Genomic DNA, 27,165 nt, shown 5'->3' with positions numbered 1-27,165 from the left:
GTCCTCATCAGAGAACTCCTCTTTGCTGACGATGCTGCTTTAACATCTCACACTGAAGAATGCCTGCAGAGTCTCATCGACAGGTTTGCGTCTGCCTGCAATGAATTTGGCCTAACCATCAGCCTCAAGAAAACGAACATCATGGGGCAGGATGTCAGAAATGCTCCATCCATCAATATTGGCGACCACGCTCTGGAAGTGGTTCAAGAGTTCACCTACCTAGGCTCAACTATCACCAGTAACCTGTCTCTAGATGCAGAAATCAACAAGCGCATGGGTAAGGCTTCCACTGCTATGTTCAGACTGGCCAAGAGAGTGTGGGAAAATGGCGCACTGACACGGAACACAAAAGTCCGAGTGTATCAGGCCTGTGTCCTCAGTACCTTGCTCTACGGCAGCGAGGCCTGGACAACGTATGCCAGCCAAGAGCGACGTCTCAATTCATTCCATCTTCGCTGCCTTCGGAGAATACTTGGCATCAGGTGGCAGGACTATATCTCCAACACAGAAGTCCTTGAAGCGGCCAACACCCCCAGCTTATACACACTACTGAGTCAGCGGCGCTTGAGATGGCTTGGCCATGTGAGCCGCATGGAAGATGGCAGGATCCCCAAAGACACATTGTACAGCGAGCTCGCCACTGGTATCAGACCCACCGGCCGTCCATGTCTCCGTTATAAAGACGTCTGCAAACGTGACATGAAATCGTGTGACATTGATCACAAGTCGTGGGAGTCAGTTGCCAGCATTCGCCAGAGCTGGCGGGCAGCCATAAAGACAGGGCTAAATTGTGGCGAGTCGAAGAGACTTAGTAGTTGGCAGGAAAAAAGACAGAGGCGCAAGGGGAGAGCCAACTGTGCAACAGCCCCAACAAACAAATTTCTCTGCAGCACCTGTGGAAGAGCCTGTCACTCCAGAATTGGCCTTTATAGCCACTCCAGGCGCTGCTTCACAAACCACTGACCACCTGCAGGCGCGTATCCATTGTCTCTCGAGATAAGGAGGCCCAAAAGAAGGAAATGTGTGATAACCTCTCTGCAAATGTGACAAATATATGATCTGATCAAAGAAATATTTGCTTGTCACAAATTTACTGATAAAATTATCCATTGGGCTGGAATAAATGCAGTGTCTGCAGATTGAAAGACTGGTGTTAACAGTTATTTATCTGATATGTACTGAATGGAGTTGGCTGTGACAATGGGCAATGATTGGAAAGGAGAATAGCTTGCTGGGGAGGGTGTAATTTATTCTAAACTCAGTGCCTCCTGCTTAACATTGGGAGCTAAGGTTTGTGCCCTCCCCTCCTTAGAGAGACATCCCATGCTCTGGTGTGCTCCTAAATGAGAATGGGTTAGAAAGCTGCATTGTAGTGTCACTCTTGCTCAGCTGCTAAGATGTGTTCAAGACTGACCTGGGGGGTAACTCCACTGGATCTCTCCATGGTATTGAGTTGATTTGACTTTGGGAATGTTGAGTTTGATAAAACCTTGGTAATACCACTAAGCAGCATACAAGAAGCCAGTACCAAATATTAGAAGTCATGGTCAGTGTGGGCTCTTGGTTTGTCCAAAGGAGTCTGCAGACCCCCCCCCCCCCCCCCCACCACCACCACTGGTCCCCACCTGACACACAGCATCAGCTGTGACATTCCTATTGTCATATAGCTTAGGGCCACTTCTGCTTTGAATGTGAATAATGGTTGTTTAGTCATGGAACCTGAGATGGGGATTTTCCAGTGATCATGGACCCAGAGGAAGTGGTGGAGAGGAACACTGATAAATTGGGCAGAATCCCCATCACTGTGTCTTTGTAATACATGCTGGATGGTGTTAGGGAGAATGAGGGCAAAGGAATAAGTGGAAAAGCAAGTGGCGTTCTCAGAGTATAACACTCAATTTCAAAACTAAACTTCTAATTAGCACAGGCTATACCTGTTTGGAGTTGAGGAATATGAATATTATTCCTCTTGTGACTGCTGCTGACTAGTCACAAGTGAGTTAGTCTCCCATTGACCTGCTTCAGGTGCTCTTTAATCGAAAAACCAACATTTAATGCTATTCTGTTATATCTCTCTTAGTCACTAATCCAAAATATTGTTCTGAATTCATGTGAAAGTTGTTCTCGATCCCTGTGTCAGGGCACTGGTTCATCGTTCAGTGTTATGGTCGATGTCAGCCAAAAGCAAAATACTCTCCTAATGACTCCGACTCTCCATTTTGGATGTAACATTCTTGTATAATTTGGATGAAATGCTATTTGGCTAAGGTTTTAAAGATTTGCCGTTTTGAGAATGGACTGGTCTTCAGTGGAACAAAGCTCAAGGAAAAGGATTGTTTATAGATTTGATAATGCACTTTGTTCTCATGGGGCTAATGTTCTCCCCTTCCTCACAACGTTTCTGACCAGAGCATCATAATGTGAGCTTCTTGAGATTGAACCCAAAGTTTCAGAAGGATTACAAATGATGGTACTGCCACTGTGATGGCAGTGTGGTGCTGGTACCTGATGAACACCCTTGGTGCACAGGGAAATATCCACTAGTCACCCTACATATTGTCCTGTAAAAGTCTGGAGCTGTTGTATTTCTGAGCTGCAGTTTGGAACCTGGTTTAAGTTGTAGTGTGCGTTCCCCTGTACTTGCTGTGGTTTGAAACAAGCTAACACGCACTTTCTGTAATTGGGGACAGTGAGTGGTTCCATTCCTTCAGTGCAGTAGGGCTAGTCGTATTGGGTCAGTCACACTTCCAGTTGCCTCTGGTCTTGGCGTCCAGGACTGGTATTGATTTCACATGCTGCAGTAGCTGCTGGCTTTTTATAGCATGACCTTTTCCTTTCTACATGATTGATGACCAACCTGGTTTAAAAATAAACTGGGCCAGGGTGAAGTTTGCACCTGTACTTTGTTTAATTTTTTTTAACTTCGATTTCAAAGGATTGCAGTGTTTTAGGATTACCCCAGTCTTGAGTTTTGGAACAGACAGTCTGTCTTCTAAATGTGCCATTGAGCTCGTCTGGGAATTCAGGAGAAACTTCTTTACCCAGAGAGTAGTGAGAATGTGGAACTAGCTACCACAGGGAGTGGTTGAGGCAAATAGCATAAATGCATTTAAGGGGAAGCTGGATAAACACATGAGGGAGAAAGGAATAGAAGGATATGCTGATGGGGTGAGAGGAGGATCTTGTGGAGCATAAGCACCACAGACCAGTTGGGCCAAGTGGCCTGTTTCTGGGCTGTAAATACTGCCACAAGTCCTTAGCTGATTTTATCAGTTAACTTTTTTTATTTCTATCATGATGTGAAGGCATCAGTTCATTTTTTTTTTTGTTCTTTTAATGAAACTTCATCTAGTGCTGATTCCCGCCCCTGTCTTGCCCTGATCTTGTCCCCTTGGTTTTGGTCTTTGCAGCTGGTAGCAGTCAGCCATAGGTGCTGCTGCCTTTGCACTGACACTTCACCAGCAGCTGTTACTCTGCATGTGGCCTTCTCTGCACCTGCTTGTGTTATCAGCACCATGGGTGACTTGGTAATTTGGAACTGTTCGATGTAGAAACGGTCCACCAGTTCCAAGTGCTGCTATTTTAAACCTCACTGGGGTGGTATGACTGCTGTTTGCTTAGGTGCTTGATTTTTAACATTATGATGGGTGAGGATGTAGGAAATATTCCAGTGATGCCATGTGACGGGCAGCTCCTGCTGGATGCCAAGAATTCACTTGAGATGGAAAGTGTGGGCTTAATGCAACAGTATGGTGATATACCTGTGTGTTGATGGGGCTCACCTAATGCAGGCTTGTTCCCAATACCTCTGCTGTCACTCCAGGGAAAAGAAAAATGGGGCAGTTCACCATGGGTCCCTCTTGTAGAGCTCAGACAGAGGTTTCAGAGAGCTGTTAACAAACTTTCAGCTTCTCCCATTTTATTTTGGTTGTGTGGGAAACAAGGATCTAATTTGAAGTGCAGTTAGAGGGGGTGTGAGTGTTGAGGATGGTTTCAGTCATGAAAAGATTTCTTTGCAGCACCTCTGATATTCACATTGGACTTGACTGTAGTAAAGCATGGAACTACGTTAGTTATGTGCTTCCTACTAATAGGGATCATCCACCTGGGAGTGAAGGCAATGTTTACAAGAGTTGGGAAGAAAGTGATTTCAAGTAGGGTAGAGTAGCTTGAGAGTAAAGTTGAGAGGCATTTCTTGAATTATTGAATTTTTTTAGCAGTGTGGTAGGGATGGAGCCTGTAATGCAGCAGAATTGTTTCTTTGACATCATATGATTGAATCAGTCATAAAAGTGAGTAGATGATTGAAATCTGGTGCTTGGTGATGTGATTCTGTGATCTGATAAGTTGAAGGTCTCTCGGCTTATTGGTGGTGGGGAAAGAACAGTGAAGGTACAAGACATCTGATTTTTAAATGGAGATTGTTCCCTTTCTCAATCTTGATTCATTGCCCAGCAGGCATTTTATTTAATTTTCTGGTTTTTCTTTTCTCTCAGGGGTTTGTGAAAGATGTCCATGAAGATTCCATCACCATTGCCTTTGAGAACAAGTAAGTATCATTGCTTTGTTTGACCATCTCTCTCGATCCACATGACAGCCTGCACCCAGCACCAAACTCCAACAATCTTCTATCTGAACTGGTCACAGAAATGTGTCCATGCCTGTCCTGTCCTGCTATCAGAAATCGTTTCCCTGCAATCGTACCGCGGAGATCATAATCAGTTACTAGTCTCTCGCCTGGAAAGTTCCATACCTGTTGCTGATAGAGGGAATTGGCAGTGTTAACCTGGGTGGTGTCTGCATTCATCACTGTAGGCATTTCGTCCTTGTGGGCTGAGTCGACTGTTTAGTGTGGATGCTGACATCAGTGAGGATAAATGGATTAACTGGAGTCTCTCCTTCAATTAACACTGGGTGGTTTTGGGGCAGGTGGTGATGGTGACACAGGTTAAGATTTTGTTTGCCAGACTGCACTTGTAACATGGCAGTCACTCGTTTTCTGTAGTGCCGTCTGAAGGGTAGTACCCCAGGTGACTATAAATAAATGACCTCTGCATACAAGCTATAACCTGGGACCAGGGTCAGATGGTCTCAATGCAGTGCAAGAATTTTAAATGGCTATTTTCCTCTGAGTTAGAGTTAAACTTTAAGAATTCCAACACTAATCCTACTGGGGTCTTTGTGCTGGCAGGATCAGTCTAAAGATATGCATGAGATTGGCAGTCCCAATAATCTATTATTATTTAAGGTTTTCTTGCATTAAATAGGGATTTTGCTGGGGGGTTTACATCAGTGACTATGTGCTCCCACTAGACAGGAGAGGTGGAGGCATGTGGCTAAATTTTTCCATGGGATGTGCATATCGCTGGCAAGGCCAGCATTTATTGCCCATTCTTAATTGCCCTTGAGAAGGTGGTGGTGAGTTGCCTTCTTGAACTGCTGCAGTCCATGTTGTGTAGGTACATTGTTAGGGAGGGAGTTCCAGGATGTTGACCCAGCAACTATGAACAAATGGCGATTATAGTTCCAAGTCAGGATGGTGTGTGACTGCTGCCCTTGTCCTTCTCGAGGTCACGGGTTTGGAAGGTGCTCTTGAAGTCTTGACTAGTTGCTGCAGTACATCTTATAGATGGTGCACACTGTTGCCACTGTGCACCTCTGGTGGAGGGAGTGAATATTTAAGGTTGTGGATGGGGTGCCAATCAAGCGGGCTGCTTTGTCTTGGATGGTGTTCAGCTTCTCTAGTGTTCACTGCTGACTTGTGCCTTGTAGATAGTGGACAGGCTTTGGGGAGTCAGGAGGTGGGTTACTCGTCTCAGAATTCCCACCTGAAACATTAAAGTTATGTAATGAGCAATAAAATCTAATCTGAGCTTCAGAGAACAGTCAGTCCCTACATTGTTTGTAGCCAGTTGCTTTTTACAGTGCTGGTTCTGTTTTATTTGAGGCATTTCATTTTATGATGGTGCATGTGGTTTATATACTTGAATTGTCACTAAATCAGACTTAAGCAAGGGTGGTGAGCTCTCTTGCTTTGGATCAAACAGTCCCCATTGGGTGATGCTTACATTAGTGGTTCTCGAACTTGTTGGGTTGAAAGACCGCTTTTCAAATGGATTAATCGCCAACAGCTCCCTTCCCCACCATCCCCATTATTCAGTAGAATGCTCATAATATGAAAGAGCTGCATGTAAAGAGTGTTTTAATAATTCCTTTAAGAATATGGCTATTTACTTACAAAATTCAGTGAGATGAGCATGTCTGTTTCTCACTGCAGTGTCTGTCTCCTTGGGTGCTCCCCTCCTAGGTGAGGCAGCCAGCCCACTCGGCGTCACACAGATGGCACCACCTTCCGGTTCACATTTCACATTATTTCGCGGACTCCTGGAAAGTATCTACAGAATCCCAAGGATCTGTAGACTCCAGTTTGGGAACCACTAATGCAGAAATTACAAGAACTTGCATATATAAAGTGCTTTTACCATAGTAAATCATCCCAAGGTGATTCACAGGAATAAATTCATACAAAATTTGGCACCCAGCCACTTCAGGAGATATTAGGACAACTGACCAAAAGTTTGACCAAAGGGATGAGCTTTAAGGAGCATCTTTAAAAAGATAGGGAGAGGTAGATTAGTGGAGAAGTTTGGGGAAGGAATTTCAGAGCTTAGAGCCTTGGCAACTGAAGATAGTCACCAATGATCGAGTGATGAAAATCAAGGATGCACAAGAGGCCAGAGTTGGAGGAGATCAGATGTGACGGTTGTGAAGCTGGAGGAGGTTGTAGGGAGAGGCAAGGCCATGGAGGAATTTTAAAAAGAGGTTCAGAATATTGGAGGCATTGTCGGACTGGAGCCAGTGTAGGTCGGTGACCACAAGCATGATGGGTGAATATAACTTGAACCAACCCATTCCTGTCATGTTTTAATGCTGTATGAGCTTGAATTCTAAGCCCTTGCACCTTGAGAAACGACTGCCCTGCTCTAGCCACTTGCGCTCAGCTGTAGGAAGCTCAGTTTGTAAACTGCTCTTTCTCCTTTCTTGCTTTTTCCATCACATGGGCACCAACTGAAGATATTGTCCTAAAACTGTCTTCAAAACACTGCACACAAGCATTTATAGTAGCTCTTCAATAGTTTTTGAGCTGCTAGAAGCACGGGCTGATTCCTACTTAAAGCTCTGTTGAAATCCAGCATGAGTTTTTAAACCCTGAATGCAATACTAGAATCTCATGTCTCTACAGTTAAATGGTTAACAAATGTAACTTCTATTGTATTCCTAGTGTGTGGCAGCATCCTCAGTTCTGGACTACCAAACTTCACTTGTCTCTGTCATTACCCTTGGGACACGTCTGGCTCAATTACTCACCCAGACTGTTATTTCAGCAGCAGTGTTAGAACAAATGTGATGTTCGCGAGCTCGTTTGAGCTTCTGGCCTTCCCAGACTGACTGCTCAATCAACATGCCCTTGCTGTTAAGAATTGAGCATTGCTTGCCCAGTCAAATACAAAGGGGGTGTGTGTGTGTGGACAGGGGGTAAGTGGACTGAAGGTTCTGTGATTGAGGTGTCTGTGCATCAAAACCCTGGTGTGATCCAAGTAAAAGATTGAGATCCATTTGAGGGTCCATAATGAGCTGGTCATTGTAAGACTCATTGGTTATCGCAGTGTACAGTACTGAGTGATCTGCTCCAGATGTCTCTGTGCAATTATACAATTTACCAAGAATCCTGACACAATTGCTGTAGCGGTTATTTATTTTTCAGCTGTCTTCCTGTTTCCCTGAGTCATGCTTCCAGCACGCTTTCTTTGACTGGGATTATAATTAACAATTTGAGGAAATGCCGTGATGATCACTGCTCCCAGCTCATGGTCTTTGTGCTGGCCTGGGCAGTGAAATATGGAGGGTTATTGACCTCTCTCCCTCCTTGCCCCACCCCATCAGACCTGCCTTCCCAACAGTGGAGCTGTCCGTGCAGGGAAACTGCAGAGCTGCTCACCAGTTGCTGCCCAGCACATGGACTTACTTCGGGGCATAGTCAGGTTTGATCCAATTATGTATTCAATTGGTATGATCCTATATTGAATTTGATCCAAGCCTGATTTGGGGTGGGAATGTTCAGAGATTCTGTGCATGCTTTTTACAAAATACATCCAACAAAGATGTGTTCTGTTGTATTTAAATTCTCAAAACAGAAGCAAACTGTAGACTTATGGAATTGGTGAGCACTGTTAGGAAGGCAGGTTTCTTATTGTTCCCAGCTTGATGGGTGAGGCAAGGAAGGGAAAGAGGACAATAATCCTTTCTATTTTTTGGTGTGAAAGTTAGTAATTCTTGCTTTCATTTGGCTGTCAAATATACATTGTACTAACTCCTGTTGGCTGTCTCCTTGTTTGATCTGAGTGTATGTGGCAGTAACACCACTTGTCTTATGGTCAGAACTTTGAGGTCGGGTAAGTACTTTAGAAATCTTGTTCAGTACCAATAACAAGATAGTTTTGTCTATTTTCTGTAGAATAGATAAGGTTGAGGGGCGACCTTTAAGATTATGAAGGAGTTTGTTGGGGTAGATGCAGAGAATATGTTTTCATTTGTGAGGGAGACCAAAACTAGGGGAAAATAAATCCAACAAAGAATTCAGGAGAAACTACTTTACCAAGCGAGTGGTTAGAATGTAGAACTTGCAACCACAAGGAGTGATTGAGGTGAATAGCGTAGATGTATTTCAGGGGAAAATAGATAAATACGTGAGGCAGAAAGGAGTAGAAGGTTATATTGATAGGGTGAGATGACAAGGGGACGGGAGGAGGCTCGTGGACCAGTTGGGCAGAAGATCTGTTTTGTGGTATACATTCTATGTAATCCCAGGTGTTGACATTACTACTGTACTGTAAACATCATCGAACCCAGCTGGACACTCCAGATTGGAACACTTGGTTATCATAAGCTAGTATCTTACTTTAAATCGAGTGAAGGCTCCTGGGAGGACAGTGCTCTTTAATCTGCTTTCTCAGGAAATGAAGGTGAAAAAATATATCTTGCAATATCAGGAGCATCGAACCTTTTCGTGTAAGGGGTCACTGTATAGTTTTTGTCCTACATAGGGGGCTGGTGAGTGGAAAGATAAAGACACTAGAAATTTATCTTAGTATTCATCAAAACAACAAAAAAAGTGTATTTTTGTGAACGAGCTTTAAAAGACAAGACTAATAACTTACTTTCCCGTCACTATGTTGAACACTGGTTTAGTGAGATATATAACATTGTTTTTGCTTGCATGAGTAGTCAATGTCTGCCTACACACTTAATCTGGCTTTCACTCCCAGTTGCAGGGGCTCTCTCTCCATCCCTCTGTCGTGCGCTTTCTCTCCCCCTCTTTCTGTCTATTTCTCTTCCCGCTCTCTCTTTCTCTCCTCTCTCTCACCCACCCCTGCCCCCCCCCCCCCCCCCCCCCCGAACTGCCCGAAAACAGCAGGGGCAGTCGGTCCCAGCCACAAGCTGTCAGTCTCTCAGGATCAACGGGTCGGATTCTGGCCCATGGCCATATGTTGGACAGCCCCTGTGCTTTGTGGTGCTACTGCCCATAATGTAGTTGCTTCTTGATCAGCAATGTCTGATCATCTTTGCTTATCTCCAAGCTTGTTTTCCTGAAATTATTTTTCTGCGACACGAGCGATCAGACAGAAATAACAGGGCAAAAGAAAACCTTTAAAGATAAGGAATTTAGTTTTTGTTTGAGCTGAAGGATGGCAACAATGCAGTAAACTTCCTTGGTGTCCCATAAAATCAACAGCCACTGTTGCTCGGTGTATGAAGCCGAGGCTTCTACCTTGTCCCCTGGATAATGATGGATTTTTTTCTGTGATCTGAGTTTTGCCCACGCTTTATCTTTAAATGTCTCCTTTCCACCCATCCTGGAGGATGCTTCATTAAATCTCTCTAATGCTCCTCAGTCCTTTTGTTAGTCTCTTCCTTCCCTCCCCTTTCCCTGCTAAATCTGATCAGATATATTTGACCTTTTAAACATTGGTATTGTTTGACAGCCATTTAAGGCTCTTGTCCAATACTATGGATATGTGGGCCCCTCCTGCCAGCAATCCAAACTCTTGATCTTGAGGAAAGCTTGAGCTTGGATTCAATGGAAGTCTCTTGGGATAAAGCCAACAGGTGGATGGGCAACGAAGGTCACATAATGTGAGTCTTAAGGCATCAGTAATTAATTTATTTTAAAGAGGGGAGCATACGCTATTGAATTATCCCGAAATACAAGGTTATAATCTGTCCTGCTGACAGTCTGTGTCTCCTCCTATTTTTACTCTCTCCTGAATTGCTGCTCACAATTGGAGAGCGGTCACTTTGTGATAGAATTTCCTCCCCCACCCACCCACCCACCCAGTGTAACATCAGTAACCTTGTGTGTTAGGACAGCAGGCCAAGGCTGACACTCTGTAATCGAAGCAGAACTTCATTATATTGGATATGGGGGTTGGGGGGAGCTTTCACATAGGGCATTCACTCTGACTGTTTAGCTGTTGCAGGATTAAGAGGCAATTCACTGGAATGCAGTTCCCCTTTTAAACAATGAAATGAGCAGGAGAACAATATTTTCCCTTTCTTACATAATCCACTTGTTAACCAGCTACCTGTGATGGGTTCTCTTTAGTTGATCCTCCCGTACAAATCCTTGATGGAAGGCGATGGAATAAATATTCGTTTTGAAGTACTCTCTTATTCTGAACATGCTTCCACTGCCCTTTGTTCTGGGCTCAGAATCACAAGGATTTTATAGCAGCACTGGGTGGCTGCTGCAACAGCTGCAGTCTGCAACAGTTGGTCAGTATGCAACAGCTGCTCCTACCTTTTTTCAACCTAATTGTGAAACTGGTTGTTTTTTTTAAAGCTTACCTGTGAGGAGAAACTGTTTCCAGTGGCAGGAGGGTCGGTAACCAGAGGACACAGATTTAAGGTAATTGGCAAAAGAACCAGAGGGGGAGATGAGCGTTTTTTAACACAGCAAGTTGTTGTGATCTGGAATGCGCTGCCTGAAAGGGCGGTGGAAGCAGATTCAATAGTAACTTTCAAAAGGAGAAATACTTCTGTGGAACAGGAGAAGAACTAAGCCAAAGGAGGAGAAATTAGGAGAGGTGACCAAAAGCTTGGTCAAAACCTGAAATGAGGGGAGGAAATTGCAGGGCTGTGGGGGAAAGAACAGGGGGGAGTGGGAATCATAGAATTATAAAATGGTTACAGCGCAGAAGGAGGCCAATCGGCCCATCGTGTCTGTGCTGGCTCTTTGCAAGAGCAACTCATATACTCACCACTCCCCAGTCCTTTTCCCCCCATAGCCCTGCAAATTTTTTTTCTGTTCAGGTAATTATGAAAATCCATTTTGAAAGCCACAATTGAATCTGCCTCCACCAAACTCTCAGGCAGTGCATTCCAGATCCAAACCACTTGCTGAGTAAAGTTTTTCCTCACGCCATCGTTGCTTCTTTTGCCAGTCGCCTTATATCTGTGTCCTCTGGTTCTCTATTCTTCCACCAATGGGAACAGTTTCTCCCTATCTACTTTGTCCAGACCCCTCATGATTTTGAAGACTATCAAATCTCCTCTCCTTTACTTCTCTTCTCCAAGGAGAACAGCCCCAGCTTCTCCAATCTAGCCACATAACTGAAGTCTCTCATCCCTAGAACCATTTTCTGCACCCTCTCTAATGCCTTCTCATCCTTCCTAGGTGCTGCCCAAAACTGGACACACTACTACTGTTGGGGCTGAACCAGTGTTTTATACCTGTTTATCATAACTTCCTTGTATTTATACTGCATGGCCCTATTTATATAGCTCGTTCAAAGTGCCAGCACAGTCACAGTGGCTAAATGGTCTCCTGCATTGCATGATTCCAGACAATCATGTGTAGCCAGTAAAACTAACAGCAGGCACAGGATACTCCTGTCTGCACTCCTCAATATAAATAATTGACATTCAGTGATGGGCAGCATTGCAAACCCAATGGAGCTAGGAACTTGCTGTTGGGTTAAGGCCAGTACCAAAGGTCAGCCTACTGTGGTTCCTGCCTCTTTGGTGCTTGTGTGCATGGCCAATGTGAAGATGCAAAATTGCCAGGCTGAGAATTGGAATGGGCTGCTCCCTGATTGGTGAATGTCAACCAACTGGACAGCAGTCTTTCAGACCTGGTAATTTTAAAGGGTTGTCAGGTAATTTACTCTTTCATCTCCTCCACTTGCTGCTGTGGTTTTTGCCTTGAGTTGGCATTGTCCAAATGACCACTGATCACCTTGTAATGTTCTGAAGGTGATTTCAGCAAGTGAAGTCGTTTCCACCATGGCAGATTTTACCCAGAAAACACTGATTTCACCCAAGGTCAGTGAAGGCCTCACAAATGAGAAAGAAAGAACTTGAATTTATGGTGAAGATATGCAGTGGGGAGAAGGGGACTCTGCTTGTAATAATTACCTCAATCATGTGGTGTGAGCTGAAATTACAACAGTAACGTGTTCTTTAACATAGAAAAACATCCTGAGATTCCTCAGGTTCTGAGGGGAGGTAAGGAGGGGAAAAGAACCGAGCCAAGGAAGGAGATATTGGAGTGGGTGACCATCAGCTTGTTCAAAGACTTGAAATGAGTAGAGGGAGATGGAAAGGAATTTCAGACTGTGACCCGGGCTGAAAGTCCAGCCAACAACTGGAGGGAGGGAGGACAAGGACGCCACTAGTGAGCTTGATCCTGTCCTCAGGACAAATGATTGTCATTTGTTCTTTCCAACCTGAGTCACTGGCTCACTATTGAGGAGAAGGTGATGGATCCTGTTGGTTTTGTGTCTTCCACCTTCCATCCCCTCATTTCTTTCCTGATCTGATCCAAGATAGAAAAGGTCTTATTGGGGATCCCTGTTAATGGTAGGTTAATTATGTTGTGAAAGATGGAGGGTGAAGGACATTGTTTAATGAGAGACTTGGTGTGGTATAAAGAGAGCCTGCTGGGATGGGAGGTGGGGGGTTGCCAAAGAGAAAGGCAGGAGGCAGTGATTTTTTTTTTAATTCGTTCGGGGGATGTGGGCATTGCTGGCTATGCTAGCATTTATTGCCTATCCCTAATTGCCCTTGAGAAAGTGGTGGTGAGCTGCTGCCTTAAACCACTGCAGTCCTTGAGGTGTTAGTACACCAACAGTGCTGTTAAGGGAGTTCCAGTATTTTGACCCAATATGTAATGCTGCATTCTGTGAATAAACTGACTATCAAGAAAAGGATCTATCTAGTTTCATTCTTCACCATTTGGCTTGGATCCATTTAACAACCCCCATCATTGCTTCTGGAAAAACATGTTTCTTACTAATCTGGTTGAATTGTTTGAAGATTTCACCAAGCTATCAGATGAGAGTAAAGTAACCTGGTAGACACTCTACCTGGACTTTCAGAAAGGTTTTCATGAAACTTCTTGACAAGATTGAATATTGTGGAATTAGTGGTAATCTTCTGTTGTGGATTGCGAATTGGCTGAAAGCCCATAGGCAGAAAGTAGTAAGGTTAGTGGCTTTGGATCTGCTTGGAAACCGGTAACCAGTGGTGTTATCCAGGGATCAATGTTAAGACTTGTTGTTTACTATTTTCATATAAGGGCTAGTTGTGGGAATGCTAAGTTTTTGGACAATCCCAAGATATGCGCAAGAGTTGGGACTGTGGAGGATGTTCAGCCACAGCAAGCAGATTCTTGATGTGTTTGGCAAATGATGGTGGTTAAAACTAATTTGTCAGGGGGATGGGTTACAGAGTGGAGGTACAGTCGGGGGTGAGGCACAGCCAGATATAGAAGAGAAACTGAGTCAGTCAGGAAGGCAGAGCAAACTGTGACTAGAAGCCGGTGTCCAGTGGCGTACCACAGGGATCTGTGCTGGGTCCCCTATTGTTTGTCATTTATATAAACGACATAGGTGACTATGTGGGGGGGGTAGGATCAGTAAGTTCGTGGATGACGCAAAGATTGGCCGAGTGGTTAACAGTGAGGTTGAGTGTCTTGGGTTACAGGAAGATATAGACGGGATGGTCAAATGGGCAGAAAAGTGGCAGATGGAATTTAACCCTGAAAAGTGTGAGGTGATGCACTTTGGAAGGAGTAATGTGACACGGAAGTATTCAATGAATGGCCTGACACTGGGAAGTTCGGAGGAACGAAGGGACCTTGGCGTGTTTGTCCATAGATTTCTGAAGGCAGAAGGGCAGGTTAATAGGGTGGTGAAAAAGGCATATGGGACACTTGCCCTTATCAATCGAGGCATAGATTACAAAAGCAGGGAGGTCATGTTGGAGTTGTATAGAACTTTGGTAAGGCCACAGCTGGAGTACTGTGTGCAATTCTGGTCGCCACATTGTAGGATGGATGTGATTGCACTGGAGGGGATGCAGAGGCGATTCACCAGGATGTTGCCTGGGATGGAACATTTAAGCTATGTAGAGAGGTTGGATAGGCTTGGTTTGTTTTCGCTGGAGCAGAGAAGACTGAGGGGTGACCTGATCGAGGTGTACAAGATTATGAGGGGCATGGAAAGGGTGGATAGGGAGCAGCTGTTCCCCTTCGTTGAAGGGTCAGTTATGAGGGGACACCAGTTTAAGGTGAGGGGCAGGAGGTTTAAGGGGGATTTGAGGAAGAACTTTTTTACCCAGGGGGTGGTGACAGTCTGGAATGCACTGCCTGGGAGGGTGGTAGAGGCGGGTTGCCTCACATCCTTTAAAAAGTACCTGGATGAGCACTTGGCACGTCATAACATTCAAGGCTATGGTACAAGTGCTGGCAAATGGGATTAGGTAGACAGGTCAGGTGTCTTTAATGCATCGGTGCAGACTCGATGGGCCGAAGGGCCTCTTCTACACTATTATTCTATGATTCTGTGAAATATAGACCTGTTAAGACACAAGTGAAAAATGCAAAGCTGGATTGCATATACTTTTATGCAAGGAGTCTTATTAATAAGGCAGATGAATTGAGGGCGATGATTGGCACATGGATTATGATATTGCTATCACAGAGACATGGCTAAAGGAGGGGCAGGACTGGCAACTCTATATTCCAGGGTACAGAATCTTCAGGCGTGATAGGGGAGGTGATAAAAGAGGAGATGGCATTGCACTGTTGATCAAGGAGTCAATTACTGTAGTAAGGAGGCATCCCTTATCTTAGAAGGTTCCTCAAATGAGGCCAAATGGGTAGAACTTAAAAACAAAAGGGGGGCAATCACTTGGCTCGGCGTGTACTACAGGCCTCCGAACAGTCAGGTAGAGCTAGAGGAACAGATATGCAGGCAAATCTCAGGTGTAAAAATAATAGGGTAATATTAGGGGATTTCAACTTCCCCAATATCAATTGGGATAGTCTTAGTGCAAAAGGCTTAAAGGGGGCGGAATTCTTAAAATGCATACAGGAGAGCTTTTTGAGCCAGTACGTAGAAAGACCTACAAGAGAAGGGGCAGTACTGGACCTAATCCTGGGGAATGAAGCTGGACAAGTGGTAGAAGTATCAGTGGGAGAGTGTTTTGGGGATAGTGACCATAACTCTAAGATTTAAGGTAGTTTTGGAAAAGGACAAAGACGGGCCAGAAATAAAGGTACTGAATTAGGGGAAGGCTGATTTCAATATGATAAAACAGGATCTGGCCAAAGTGGACTGGGAGCAGCGACTTGTAGGAAAGTCTACATCAGGCCGGTGGGAGTCATTCAAAGAGGAATTAGTGAGAATTCGGAGCCAACATGTACCTGTTAAGGTGAAGGGTAGGACCAACAAGTCCAGGGAACCCTGGATGTCAAGGGATATAGAGTATTGGATCAGAAAAAAAAGAGGAGGCTTATGGCAGATTCGGAGCGCTGAAAACAGCGAAGGCATTAGAGGAGTATAGAAAGTGTAGGGGGGTACTTAAGGTAATTAGGAGAACGAAGAGGGGACATGAAAAACATTGGCGGTCAATATAAGGGAAAATCCTAAGGCGTTTTATAAGTATGTTAAGGCCAAGAGGATAAACCAGGGAAAGAGCAGGGCCCATTAGGGACCAAAGTGGCAATCTGTGTGGAGATAGAGGAAATAGGTGATGTTTTAAATGATTACTTTTTGTCTGTTTTCACTATGGAGAACGATGATGTAGGTGTAGAGATCAGGGAGAGGGATTGCAATATACTTGAACATATTAACATTGAAAGGGAGGAAGCATTAGATGCTTTAGCGGGCTTAAAAGTGGATAAATCCCCAGGCGCAGATGAGATGTATCCCAGGCTGCTATGTGAGGCAAGGGAGGAGATAGCAAGGGATCTGACACAAATTTTCAGATCCTCTCTGGCCCTGGGAGAGGTGCCAGAGGACTGGAGGACAACGAATGTGGTACCATTATTCACGAAGGGTAGCAAGGATAGACCAGGTAATTACATGCCGGTGAGTCTAACATCAGAAACTATTGGAAAAAATTCTGAGGGACAGGATTGATCTCCACTTGGAGAGGCAGGGAATAATCAGGGATAGTCAGCATGGCTTTGTCGGGGAGATCATGTCTAGCTAACTTGATTGAATTTTTCAAGGAGGTGACTAGATGTGTAGATGAGGGTAAAGCAGTTGATGTAGTCTACATGGACTTCATTATGGCTTTTGATAAGGTCCCGCATGGGAGATTGGTTAAGAAGGTAAGAACCCATGGGATCCAGGGCAATTTGGCAAATTGGATCCAAAATTGGATTAGTGGCAGGAGGCAGAGGGTGATGGTCGAGGGTTGTTTTTGCGAGTGGAAGCCTGTGACCAGTGGTGTACCACAGGGATCGGTGCTGGGACCCTTGCTGTTTGTAGTGTACATTAATGATTTAGACAGGAATATAGGAGGTATGATCAGTAAGTTCGCAGATGACACGAAAATTGGTGGTGTCGTAAATAGTGAGGAGGAAAACCTTAGATTACAGGACAATATAGATGGGCGGAACAGTGGCAAATGGAATTTAATCCTGAAGTGTGAGGTGATGCATTTTGGGAGGACTAACAAGGCAAGGTAATATACAATGGATGGTAGGACCCTAGGAAGTACAGAGTGTCAGAGGGACCTTGGTGTACTTATCCATAGATCACTGAAGGCAGCAGCACAGGTAGATAGGAAGGCATATGGGATACTTGCCTTTATTAGCCGAGGCATAGAATGTAAGAGCAGGGAAGTTATGATGGAGCTGTATAAAATGCTAGTTAGGCCACAGCTGGAATACTGTGTACAGTTCTGGTCACCACACTATAGGAAGGATGTGATTGCACTGGAGAGGGTGCAGAGGAGATTCACCAGGATGTTGCCTGGGCTGGAGCATTTCAGCTATGAAGAGAGACTGGATAGGCTAGGGTTATTTTCCTTGGAACAGAGAAGGCTGAGGGGGGACATGATGGCGGTATATAAAATTATGAGGGGCATTGATAGGTTAGATAGGAAGAGACTTTTTCCCCTTAGCAGAGGGGTCAATAACCAGGGGGCATAGATTAAAGGTAAGGGGCAAGAGGTTTTGAGGGGATTTGAGGAAAAAAAATTTCACCCAGCGGGTGGTTGGAATATGGAATACACTGCCTGAAGAGGTGGTAGAGGCAGGAACCCTCAACATTTAAGAAGTATTTAGATGAGCACTTGAAACGCCATAGCATACAAGGCTACGGGCCAAGTGCTGGAAGATGGGATTAGAATAGTTAGGTGCTTGATGGCCAGCACAGACACGATGGGCCAAAGGGCCTGTTTCTGTTCTGTATGACTTTGATGTTTAACTTGAAGTTTGGTGTTATGTAATTAAACAACAAAAGCTGGAAATACTCAGGTCTAGCAGCATCTGTGGAGAGAGAAGCAGAGCTAACGTTTCAGGTCTGTGACCCTTTGTCAGAACTTTAGGGTTATGTATGTGGACAGATATCATGCTAAACCATACAGGGAAACATATCATTTTTATACTTGAACAAGACCACGGTCAGACCTCCAGTGAGAATACTCTCTTCAATTTTGCTGGTCTCGTGTTGGGTGATTTAGAAAGGGTGCACGAGATTAATTCTCCGTCCAAGGCACCTTTAAATCACCCCTATAGACTCTCAAAAACAGGGTCTGTACACTTTAGAGAAAAGTAGACTTGGGTGATTTGATTTGAGGTTTATATAGTGAAGATTGTTTTCATGTAAACCAGTTATTTCAAGTTATGTAAAGGCAGAACTAGGTTGGATGTTAAGCAGATCTTTTCCCAGAGAACAGGAGACCTGTGGAAAAGGCTGTCCCCTGGTGCAGCAAATGCTGAGTCACTGAATATCTTTTAGAAAGCTGCTGCTGGCGGGGGTGGTGATCTACTCTTGAGAGATGGAGATCCTGGAATTATAAATGAGGGTTTATGTGATCTCTTGGACTTGTTCCAGTTGCCTGATGGGGTCGGAGAGGAATTTCAGATTATACCAACCCTCCGTCGTTCTATAAGATCATGGCTGATCTGTTTGTGGACTCGATGCCACTTTCCTGCCTATTCCTGATGCCCTTTGACTCTGTTGTTTGTCAAGAATCTGTCTACCTCTTTCTTAAAAACACTGCTCACCAGGGAAGAGAGATCCACAGACTTGCGACCCTCGAAAGTGACTTCCCTGACCAGGAATCGAACCCAGGTCGTGGTGGTAAAAATGCCAAATCCTAGTGGGTCTTTATCTGTCCATCGTTTTCTTCTGTGGGGGACCAATTTTAATGGCCAAATGCTGAATTAACTTAAATCTACTAACTCGGCACGTACCAAAATCTCTGCCTCCAGTGTCTGTTTTCTCTCCACTGTACTCCCCTGTACCAGGCCTCTTTTTATCCCCTCTCCCCATTGGCCTCCGTTATTCCCTGCCTTATCAGTTGACTCATTATAGAAGGTCAAAGCTCAGGTTTTTAAAGGGAATGCATCATATTAATAACACTTCCTTATTTGAGGAACTCGCACTGCTTTAGCCTACATCTGACTCCAGTCTTGCATCTAGAGTTGACTCATCATGCTCACTGAAGAGGCTTAGAAAGCTTTTCCATTGTAAACGATACCCATGAAGTTCAAGTCAGGCCCATTGTCAGGGCAACGAACAATGGAGAAATACAGCCTTCTCCATATCCTTTCGGAGGAGGGGAGAGGGAAGGAATGTTCTGCTTTCAGCTCATGTTCCAGACTCCTGAACTAGAATCATTATGACCTTGTGACATATTCTTTGTCTGCAGTTGGCAACCTGAACGACAGCTTCCCTTCAGTGACGTGCGCTTGCCACCACCTGCAGATTTCAACAAAGAGATCAGTGAAGGGGATGAAGTTGAGGTAAGACAAACATAGCTTTTTTTTGAAATTGCTAATGTCCGAGCTTATATTGTCTTTGGTAATTCCTCCTTTCCCCCCAGCCCAAAATCAGAACAACTTAGTAATGGCAACTACAATGTTCCTACTTGGCGTATAGTGCAACTTTGATTTACTGCAATAGTTGAGGTTCTGCTCCCCAGTGGCGAGTGAACGAGTTCCCAGATTTTTGTCCTGGGATGAAGGCATGAACAGTGCAAACATGTAAATTGATTTGAGCTTGGGGTGCTGATGTTGAACACTGTACAGTACGGCAAGGCTAATCCCTACAAAACTCTGGATAATTAGCGGTTTCCCTGTGTGCCTATCTGCGTTAATAATGTGAGCAACATTAGATTGACACACTGCAGCATTTGGTGACATTTCCCAGTTATATGATGAGACCTGTAACGTTTACAACTAAATTTATGGTTACCACGATGGGCTACAAGGGTAATTAGCAATTTGGCCCCTTGTATCTGTTCTACCATTCAGTTAGATCATTGCTGATCTGTATGTTAACTCCATCTGCCCACCTTGGTTTTGTAACCCTTAATATACTTGCCCAACAAAAATCTGATCAATCTTGGTTTTGAATTTTTCAATTGACCCTCAGCTTTTTGGCCGAGTGTTTTCCAAATTTCCATTCCGCTTTGTGTGAAGAAGTGCTCCATTGACATCGTCCCTGCATGGCCTGGCTCCAATTTTGAGCTTATGCCCCCTTGTTCTGAACAACCCTGAGGAAATAGTTTCTCTCTGTCGACCCTGTCAAATCCTTTAATCATCATCTTCTACATCTTGATTAGATCACCCCTTATTCTTCTATACTTGAGGGAATACTAGCCTAGTTTATGCAACCTGTCCTCGTAATTTAACTAAAATAAAAGCAAAATACTGCGGATGCTGGAAATCTGAAACAAAAACAAGAAATGCTGGAATCACTCAGCAGGTCTGGCAGCATCTGTGGAAAGAGAAGCAGAGTTAACGTTTCAGGTCAGTGACCCTTCTTCGGAGCTCAGTTCCGAAGAAGGGTCACTGTCCCGAAACGTTAACTCTGCTTCTCTTTCCACAGATGCTGCCAGACCTGCTGAGTGATTCCAGCATTTCTTGTTTTGGCTCGTAATTTAACCCTTTAGCCCTGGTATCATTCAGGTGAATCTGTGCTGCACCCCCTCCAAGGCCAATATATCCTTTGAGATGTGGTGCCCAGACTGAAGACAGTTACTGCTGATCACTAGAGCTTTTATGTAACTGTAACATAATTTCCACCCTTTGAAATCCAGTCCTCTTGAGATAAAGGCTAACATTCCATTAATCTTTGATTGTTTTGTATCTGTTCAAGAGCTTTGTAGTTTCTGTATATGGGACCCCTAAATCTCTGCTCTGCTGTCATTGCTGGTGGTGCGCCCAGTTAGTGACATAAACACAGAAACCATACACAGCATCCTGGAACACACCTCCATACTGCTGTAATGTAACACTGTGCGGCTGCTTTTACATTAGTTTACTGCTGCCAGGGGACACTGCTTCCTGACGTGCACACATACTGTGGCTGACACTGGGATTCCTGCTATCCCTGGCTGGCCACTTCATCCCACGCTAATGTTAGAGTAATGTAGCTACTCTGCAGTAGCCTTAATACTAATATGTACTTCTCTGTTCTGTACTTCAATGCTATAATTAAACTTGCTTTCACTTTATTTCCTGTCTGTTTAGCTGTGCACCCTCCATTCTCTGTTTTCCCACTTGCTCAGACAGTATTTGCTGAATCCTTGTAGCCTTGGCCTCTTTCTGAACTCAAATTCTGCATTGAATCAGCTGGAGTAGCTGGCAGTCCCTTGTTGGTCATTTGCAGCTACCTGTGTTTGCAGCCATATTCCTCTTGATACCCTTCAGGGTTAAAAGAAACGTTTTTCTTTTCTGTTCAGCCTGTGCTTTTGAATTGAATGCTTTCTGGGAAGATGGAGTGGCTTATGTAATCCCTTCAATAAAAAGCAAAATACTGTGGGTGATGGGAATGTGAAATAAAAATAAAATGCTGGAAATGCTCAGCACATCTGACAGCATCTGTAGTGAAGGGAACAGTTAATATTTCAGGTCAAACCTGAGAAGGGTAGCAGAACAATGTGAATGTAGAAGGTAAAAGAGGCAAATGGAAATCCCATCTGAGAAGAGCAGAACTTCAAGGTGGGCATGCCTGGAAGAGAAGTGACAGTGAATTAAACACTAAGAAAGGCAAAATAATGCAGATGCTGGAAACGTGAAATAAAAAAAGATGAAAAGTTTAGGAGAAACCTGTATTGGAACATCTTCAAATATGGATGGACGCCCATTCCAAAAACACTGATTATTGAAATAATTAGATGTTGCACTGGGGAAATTGCAGGATCTTTCTGGGTGAACTATGATGGACTGTCCGTTTGTCCTCATTTGTGATGTAACTGATTAAGCAATTGCCGTGCACTTCAATACCTGGTTATTTGATTTTAAAACCTGGCGTATGTTCCCTTTGTAGGGAAAGGCATTGGATTAGTCACATTTGAGTTCTCATTGACTGAAGCGCACTGGCTTTGGTCCGGGAGGGCTGTATTAACCTGGTTGATGGCACAGGAGTTGGAACTTGCAGGAATTGAGGCTCTTCGGGTTGTGCAATTCCTTCATCGATACAGTTAGTCATCTTTGGATTTTTGTACAGATAACGTTAATTCACTCGTTTTCACTTCCTATTTTGGCTCTGAGCATTTCTAAGCGTTGCCTTGCACAGCTGCTTTCAGCAACAGTCCAACAAATACAAAATTGGGAGCAAGGAACGAATATGTCTGAGCTGCTGTGATGGGCCACTTTTTGCTGGTGATGTTTATTTTGTCCTTTCCTTCAGCATCAGGGCAGGAAGGAAGGAGTCAGCTCTTCATAGAGCAGAGCTGGCACAGTTACATTGGGCAAAAGGTCTCCTGTGCTATATTTTAATTTTTCATGCAGGTCTGTCTTAAAGATTTAAAAGATGTTGGGCTGAATGGCCATCGATTGAAGCAAAATTGTACAAAGTCAATGAATCTGATTGTGGTAACGTTCCAGGTATACTCCAGAGCCAACGAGCATGAACCCTGTGGATGGTGGATGGCAAGGGTCCGGATGATGAAGGGAGATGTAAGTATCTGTCGTAGCTGTTTTTGTGATGTTCCCTTCTCCCCTTAGTTTGGGTCCTGAACAGTCAGGAGCTTGGAAAAAAAAAACAAATAGCTATTGACATGGCCTTTTACACATCAAGATGCTAAATTCCAGGGGTTTACCAAAATCGGAAACAAGTGCAGGACCCTTATTTACATGAATGATTCAGTGTCTTAATTCTGCTGTTGACATTTATGGAGATGGTTGATCCAATGTGGCAGGCAACACATGTCCAAATGAACATCCACTTCCTGCCCATCATATTGGAGGCTTGTGTGCCTGTTTGGAGCCTGAGAAGCAGGTTCGGTGCAGTCAAAATTATGATTACCACAAGATTTTCTCCCTTTTTTCCCCTACTCTTCCCTCAAGAATATTTTGCCAGCAGGAATGCTTAGCAACAAGTCCTGTCCAAGAATAATCCATTTCTCTTTGAGCTATTAAATCGTGCCCCCGTAGCAGTTTGTGCCTCTAATTCACCAATTTTATTCAGGAGTGTATTTTATACAGGCCACTCCTGTCCAGAATTTACCCTAGTGTCGCAGGAATCTGAACTGCTCTTCCAGGTCATTCCCATACAATGTGAACAGCAAAGGTCTGAGCGCTGATCTTTGGGGCATCCTGTCATTCTGAACTCATTTGGAGCAAATAACCCGCCCACCTATTCTATCCTCTCCTACCACATGAATGAAAGATGCATTTAAGGGGAAACTAAATAAGCACATGAGGGAGAATGGAATAGGTCCTGCAGGTTGGATGAGATAAAGTAAAGCGGGAGGAGCCTGGTGTGGAGTATAAACACCAGCATAGACCAGTTGGGTTGAATGGCCTGTTTCTGTGCTGTACATTCTGTGTAATTGCTGATTACTCAGGAATAAAATACTAAGCTCGAGATTGATGGTAAACCCTCTGTGGCAAATAATTTCTCTAAGTGGTTTCCAAGACCTGCACATCTTGGTTTGGATAATACAGATTAAATGGGGAAGAAAAATGTTTACACAAACAGTCGCAGCTTGCTTTTATATAGTGCCTTTAACGCAGCGAAGCAGTTGTCGCAAACCCTCAGACTGATTTATTCTCTTCATCTTGCACAGGCAGTTAGGAGAACTGCTTGCAGCACAGGGTGCTCGGAGTTGGTATGGGTGATCTGGGATTGTGTTTGTTTCCCCCTCTCTCTTCCCCCTCTAGGTTGTAAAATGAGAGTCTGAGTAAAGATTGCTGTTTTTATTGTTTCAGTTTTACGTGATAGAATATGCTGCCTGCGATGCCACTTATAATGAAATAGTCACTATGGAGAGGCTTCGTCCTGTCAATCCCAACAAGACTGCCACCAAGACGATGTTCCACAAACACACCATCCCAGTGCCAGAGGACCTTAAAGAAGCGTGAGTTTTGTTTGTCTGGCTTGGGAGCAAAGACTTCATCCTAACAATCTGCTCCTTTTGAAGCAGCCTGTTGGTTCTGATTACTCTGTTTCTCCTTCAGGAGAAGCTGTGTTATATGTAATATTCAGGTGCAAAAGTATCGTCTGACTGCACAAAGCTGTGGGTCTGATTGTTACTTTCTGTAATCTATAATTCTGTGGATCCAGAACTTTACCAAATAGTGGGGCAGTCGGTGGGGAGCATACTGTACTGTTTATGTTGATCTTTAGCTAAACTGGTTAACTGTGGTTTAGTTTTGGGACTTGTGGGGTGGTGTTTGCCTTTGGATTGGGTGGGGAACAGACAATGCCCATTAGACAAGCTGTCTGCATGGTGCAGTTAAATTGTTCTGAAACATAGGAACAGACAATTCTGCTCCTTGAGCCTGTGACCATTGTTTTAATGTAGACTAACAACTAAAAGCTAATGCAAAGGTACAAAACCTAATCAGAAAGACTAATTGATTGTTGGCCTTTATCTCAAGGGGGGGGGGGGGGTTGGGATCCAAAAATTATGAAGTAATGTTTCATTCAATTAGACCATGACTGATCTTTGACTTAACTCCATTTACCCACCTAGATTCTGTGCCCCTTAACACCCTTGCCCAACAAAAAAAATCTATCAAACCCATTTCTGCAATTACCATTTGACTCTCAGTTTCAACAGGTTTTTTGGGGGAATGTTCCAGATTTCCACTCCCCTTTTGTGTGAAGAAATGCTTCCTGGCATTCCCCCTGAACAGCCTGGCTCTAATTTTACAGTAACGCCCCCTTGTTCTGGACTCTCCCCACTAGAGAAAACTCCTTTAAATCATCTTTAATACATGGATTAGATCACCCCTTAATCTTCTATATTCGAGGATATACCAGCCTTGTCAGTGCAACCTGTCTTCAATTTAACCCTTTTAGCCCCGGTATCATTCCAGTGACTCTGCACTGAGCCCCCTCCGAGGCCAATATCACCTTCCTGAGGTGCGGAGCCCAGAACTGAACACAGTTACTGCAGGTGGGGTCTGACCAAGGCTTTGTACAACTGAAGCATCACTTCCTCCACTTTGTATTCCAGCTCACTTGAGATGAGGGCTGAAATTCCAAGAGCCTTTTTGATTTGTTTTTGTACCTGTCCACTGGGATTCAGTGGATTGTATTCCTGGGCACCCAAATCCCTTTGTTTCTCCACAGCTCCTGGTGTCTCACTAAAATGTTCCAATATATGTCTCTCTCAGGCAAAATGGATGACCTCGCATTTCCCCATGTTGAACTCCATCTGCCACAGTTTTACCCACTGTCTTTGTCTGTGTACTGTTCTACAAATAGAATCGCAAACTTGAGTTTGGTGATGCAGGGGAATTACTTGTGTCGGCAAGTGAATGATTTGTTTGCTCTCCGGGCTAGTGTGTCACATGCCCTGATGCAGCTTGCAGCTTCACTGTACTTGCACTTGGCCTTTGATGTGATGTAGCCGTGGCTCAGTGGGTAGCACACTTGCCTCTTGTATCAGAAGGTTTTGGTTCAATCCTCACTTCAGAGACTTCAGCCTGAAATTTAGGTTGCCGCTCCCAGTGCAGTACCAAGGGAACACCCCTCAATTTATCAATGAAACAGATTATCTGGTCATTATCACATTGCTGTTTGCTGAGCTTGCTGTGCTGAAATTGGCTGCTGTGTTTCCTATATTACAACAGTGACTACACTTCAAAAAGTGTTCCATAGGCCATAAAGAGCTTTTGGATGTCCTGAAGCTGTGAAAGATGCTGTAGAAATAGGAATCTTTTCTTATTCCTTATGCTTATTTCCTCTCCCACTCTTTCTCTGCCCACCCCCACCTCCCTCCACCCCCCACCCCCCCCATAAAAAATCTGCTTCCTTTTTGCAGCTGTGCAAACGAGAACGCTCACAAGGATTTCAAAAAAGCTGTCGGAGCACACTCCATCGTGTACAACCACAGCAGTGGTGAGCTGGTCCTTCTGGTAAGAAAAAGCACTAATTTCATTCCTTAGCCAGCTTTTAATGCTGTCCATTCAGCACTCGACTTAATTGGGTGATGCCTGGATCGTTCGTCACCCTTGGTCCTTCCTCAGGATGGTGGTTTCTTTGGCAAATGCACATTAAACTTAGTATTGTTTAAATGAGGGCAGTTTGTGCTTTTACATTGGCTGAGAGTTTAATCCAGTCAGTAGCTGAGCTGTATAGGCCAGGACCTCAGTTTGATCCCTGGTCCATGGCGAACTAACTTCAGGACCACTGTTTTAGGGGTGTGTAAATTAGTGAAGGTTGTCCTGCAATACTACTACTGGGTAGGCATGCATGAGAGCAGGGGCAGGTTCAGCTGTGGTGTCTCTTGTGGTTGAATAGCTATCCGTGTTGAGGGTGATCATGTTAAGGGTCACAGATGAATGAATAACTTCAGTGAAGTATTCGAGGGCGACCGGTACCTGTTATACTGTTCCAACAAAAAAAAAAATCATTCCCCTCAGGAGTGGAGGGAAGAGAGATTATTGAAAAAAGCACAGGTCGAAAATGGTAACTACCTACTGAGGTGGAAGGTAAATGTCAGTGTTGCCGAAGGAGTTTGTACCTGGTACAGAGAATGTGGGATGAAGAAAGATGATGCATCCCTTCATCTTTGAGTGATGTGAATCTTGCCTATCCATTCACCAAGGACCTGTAAGTGTTGGGTTCCAGATGGTTTAGCATTGTGGTCTGCAATGGTGCATGTTCTAGGCCTTTATTTGTTCATGGAATATGAGCCTTGCTGGCAAGGCCAGTATTTATTACCCATTCCTAACTGCCCTTAACAGTGGCTTGTTGGGCCATTTCAGAGGGCAGTTACTAGTCAACCACACTGCTGTTAGTCTGGAGTCATATACAGACCAGACCAGCTGCTAGGACAGCAGGGTTCTTTCCCTAAAGGGCATTAGTGAACCTCAGATGGGTTTTTATGATCCAGTCATTCCGTGGTCACCATTTCTGGTATTTGCATTTTACTCCAGATTTATTGAATTAATTGAATTTAAATTTCCCAACTGCCATGGTGGGATTTGAACTTGTGTCCCTTTTATAGAGTGTGGGTGCAGAAGATAATGCAGCATGGCCTATCTGCAAGTGTCCTAATGTTTACAATATTAACATTTCAACACCTGGCTATACCAGCTGTGTGCACATGTGGCGTCATCTAATTAAAATTGCCAAATGGACCACCCACCTCAAACCTCCTTGAGAGATTTCCTGCCAAGCC

General features: G+C 44.2%; 1 protein-coding gene across 3 annotated transcripts in view; it reads left to right on the top strand.

Moving 5' to 3' along the window:
- The first annotated feature begins 4,487 nt into the window (after positions 1–4,487).
- The window catches only part of LOC137357370 (RNA-binding protein fxr1-A-like), a 42,553-nt gene continuing 19,875 nt past the window's right edge, over positions 4,488–27,165 (top strand). For 2 of the 3 annotated variants that reach the window (XM_068023653.1, XM_068023652.1), the window contains exons 1-6: positions 4,488–4,549; positions 10,901–10,966; positions 19,231–19,324; positions 22,415–22,486; positions 23,741–23,889; positions 25,804–25,897. In XM_068023653.1, coding sequence (XP_067879754.1) covers positions 22,457–22,486; positions 23,741–23,889; positions 25,804–25,897 — 273 coding nt within the window. In that variant the 5' untranslated portion in view covers positions 4,488–4,549; positions 10,901–10,966; positions 19,231–19,324; positions 22,415–22,456. The remainder of the gene's footprint in view (positions 4,550–10,900; positions 10,967–19,230; positions 19,325–22,414; positions 22,487–23,740; positions 23,890–25,803; positions 25,898–27,165) is intronic. The other variant, XM_068023654.1, reaches the window with a different exon arrangement.

Source organism: Heterodontus francisci, chromosome 48, assembly GCF_036365525.1.
Source record: "Heterodontus francisci isolate sHetFra1 chromosome 48, sHetFra1.hap1, whole genome shotgun sequence".
Lineage (NCBI taxonomy): Eukaryota > Metazoa > Chordata > Chondrichthyes > Heterodontiformes > Heterodontidae > Heterodontus > Heterodontus francisci.
Note: the sequence above shows the minus strand (reverse complement) of the source record. Positions and strands in the feature narration are given on the sequence as shown.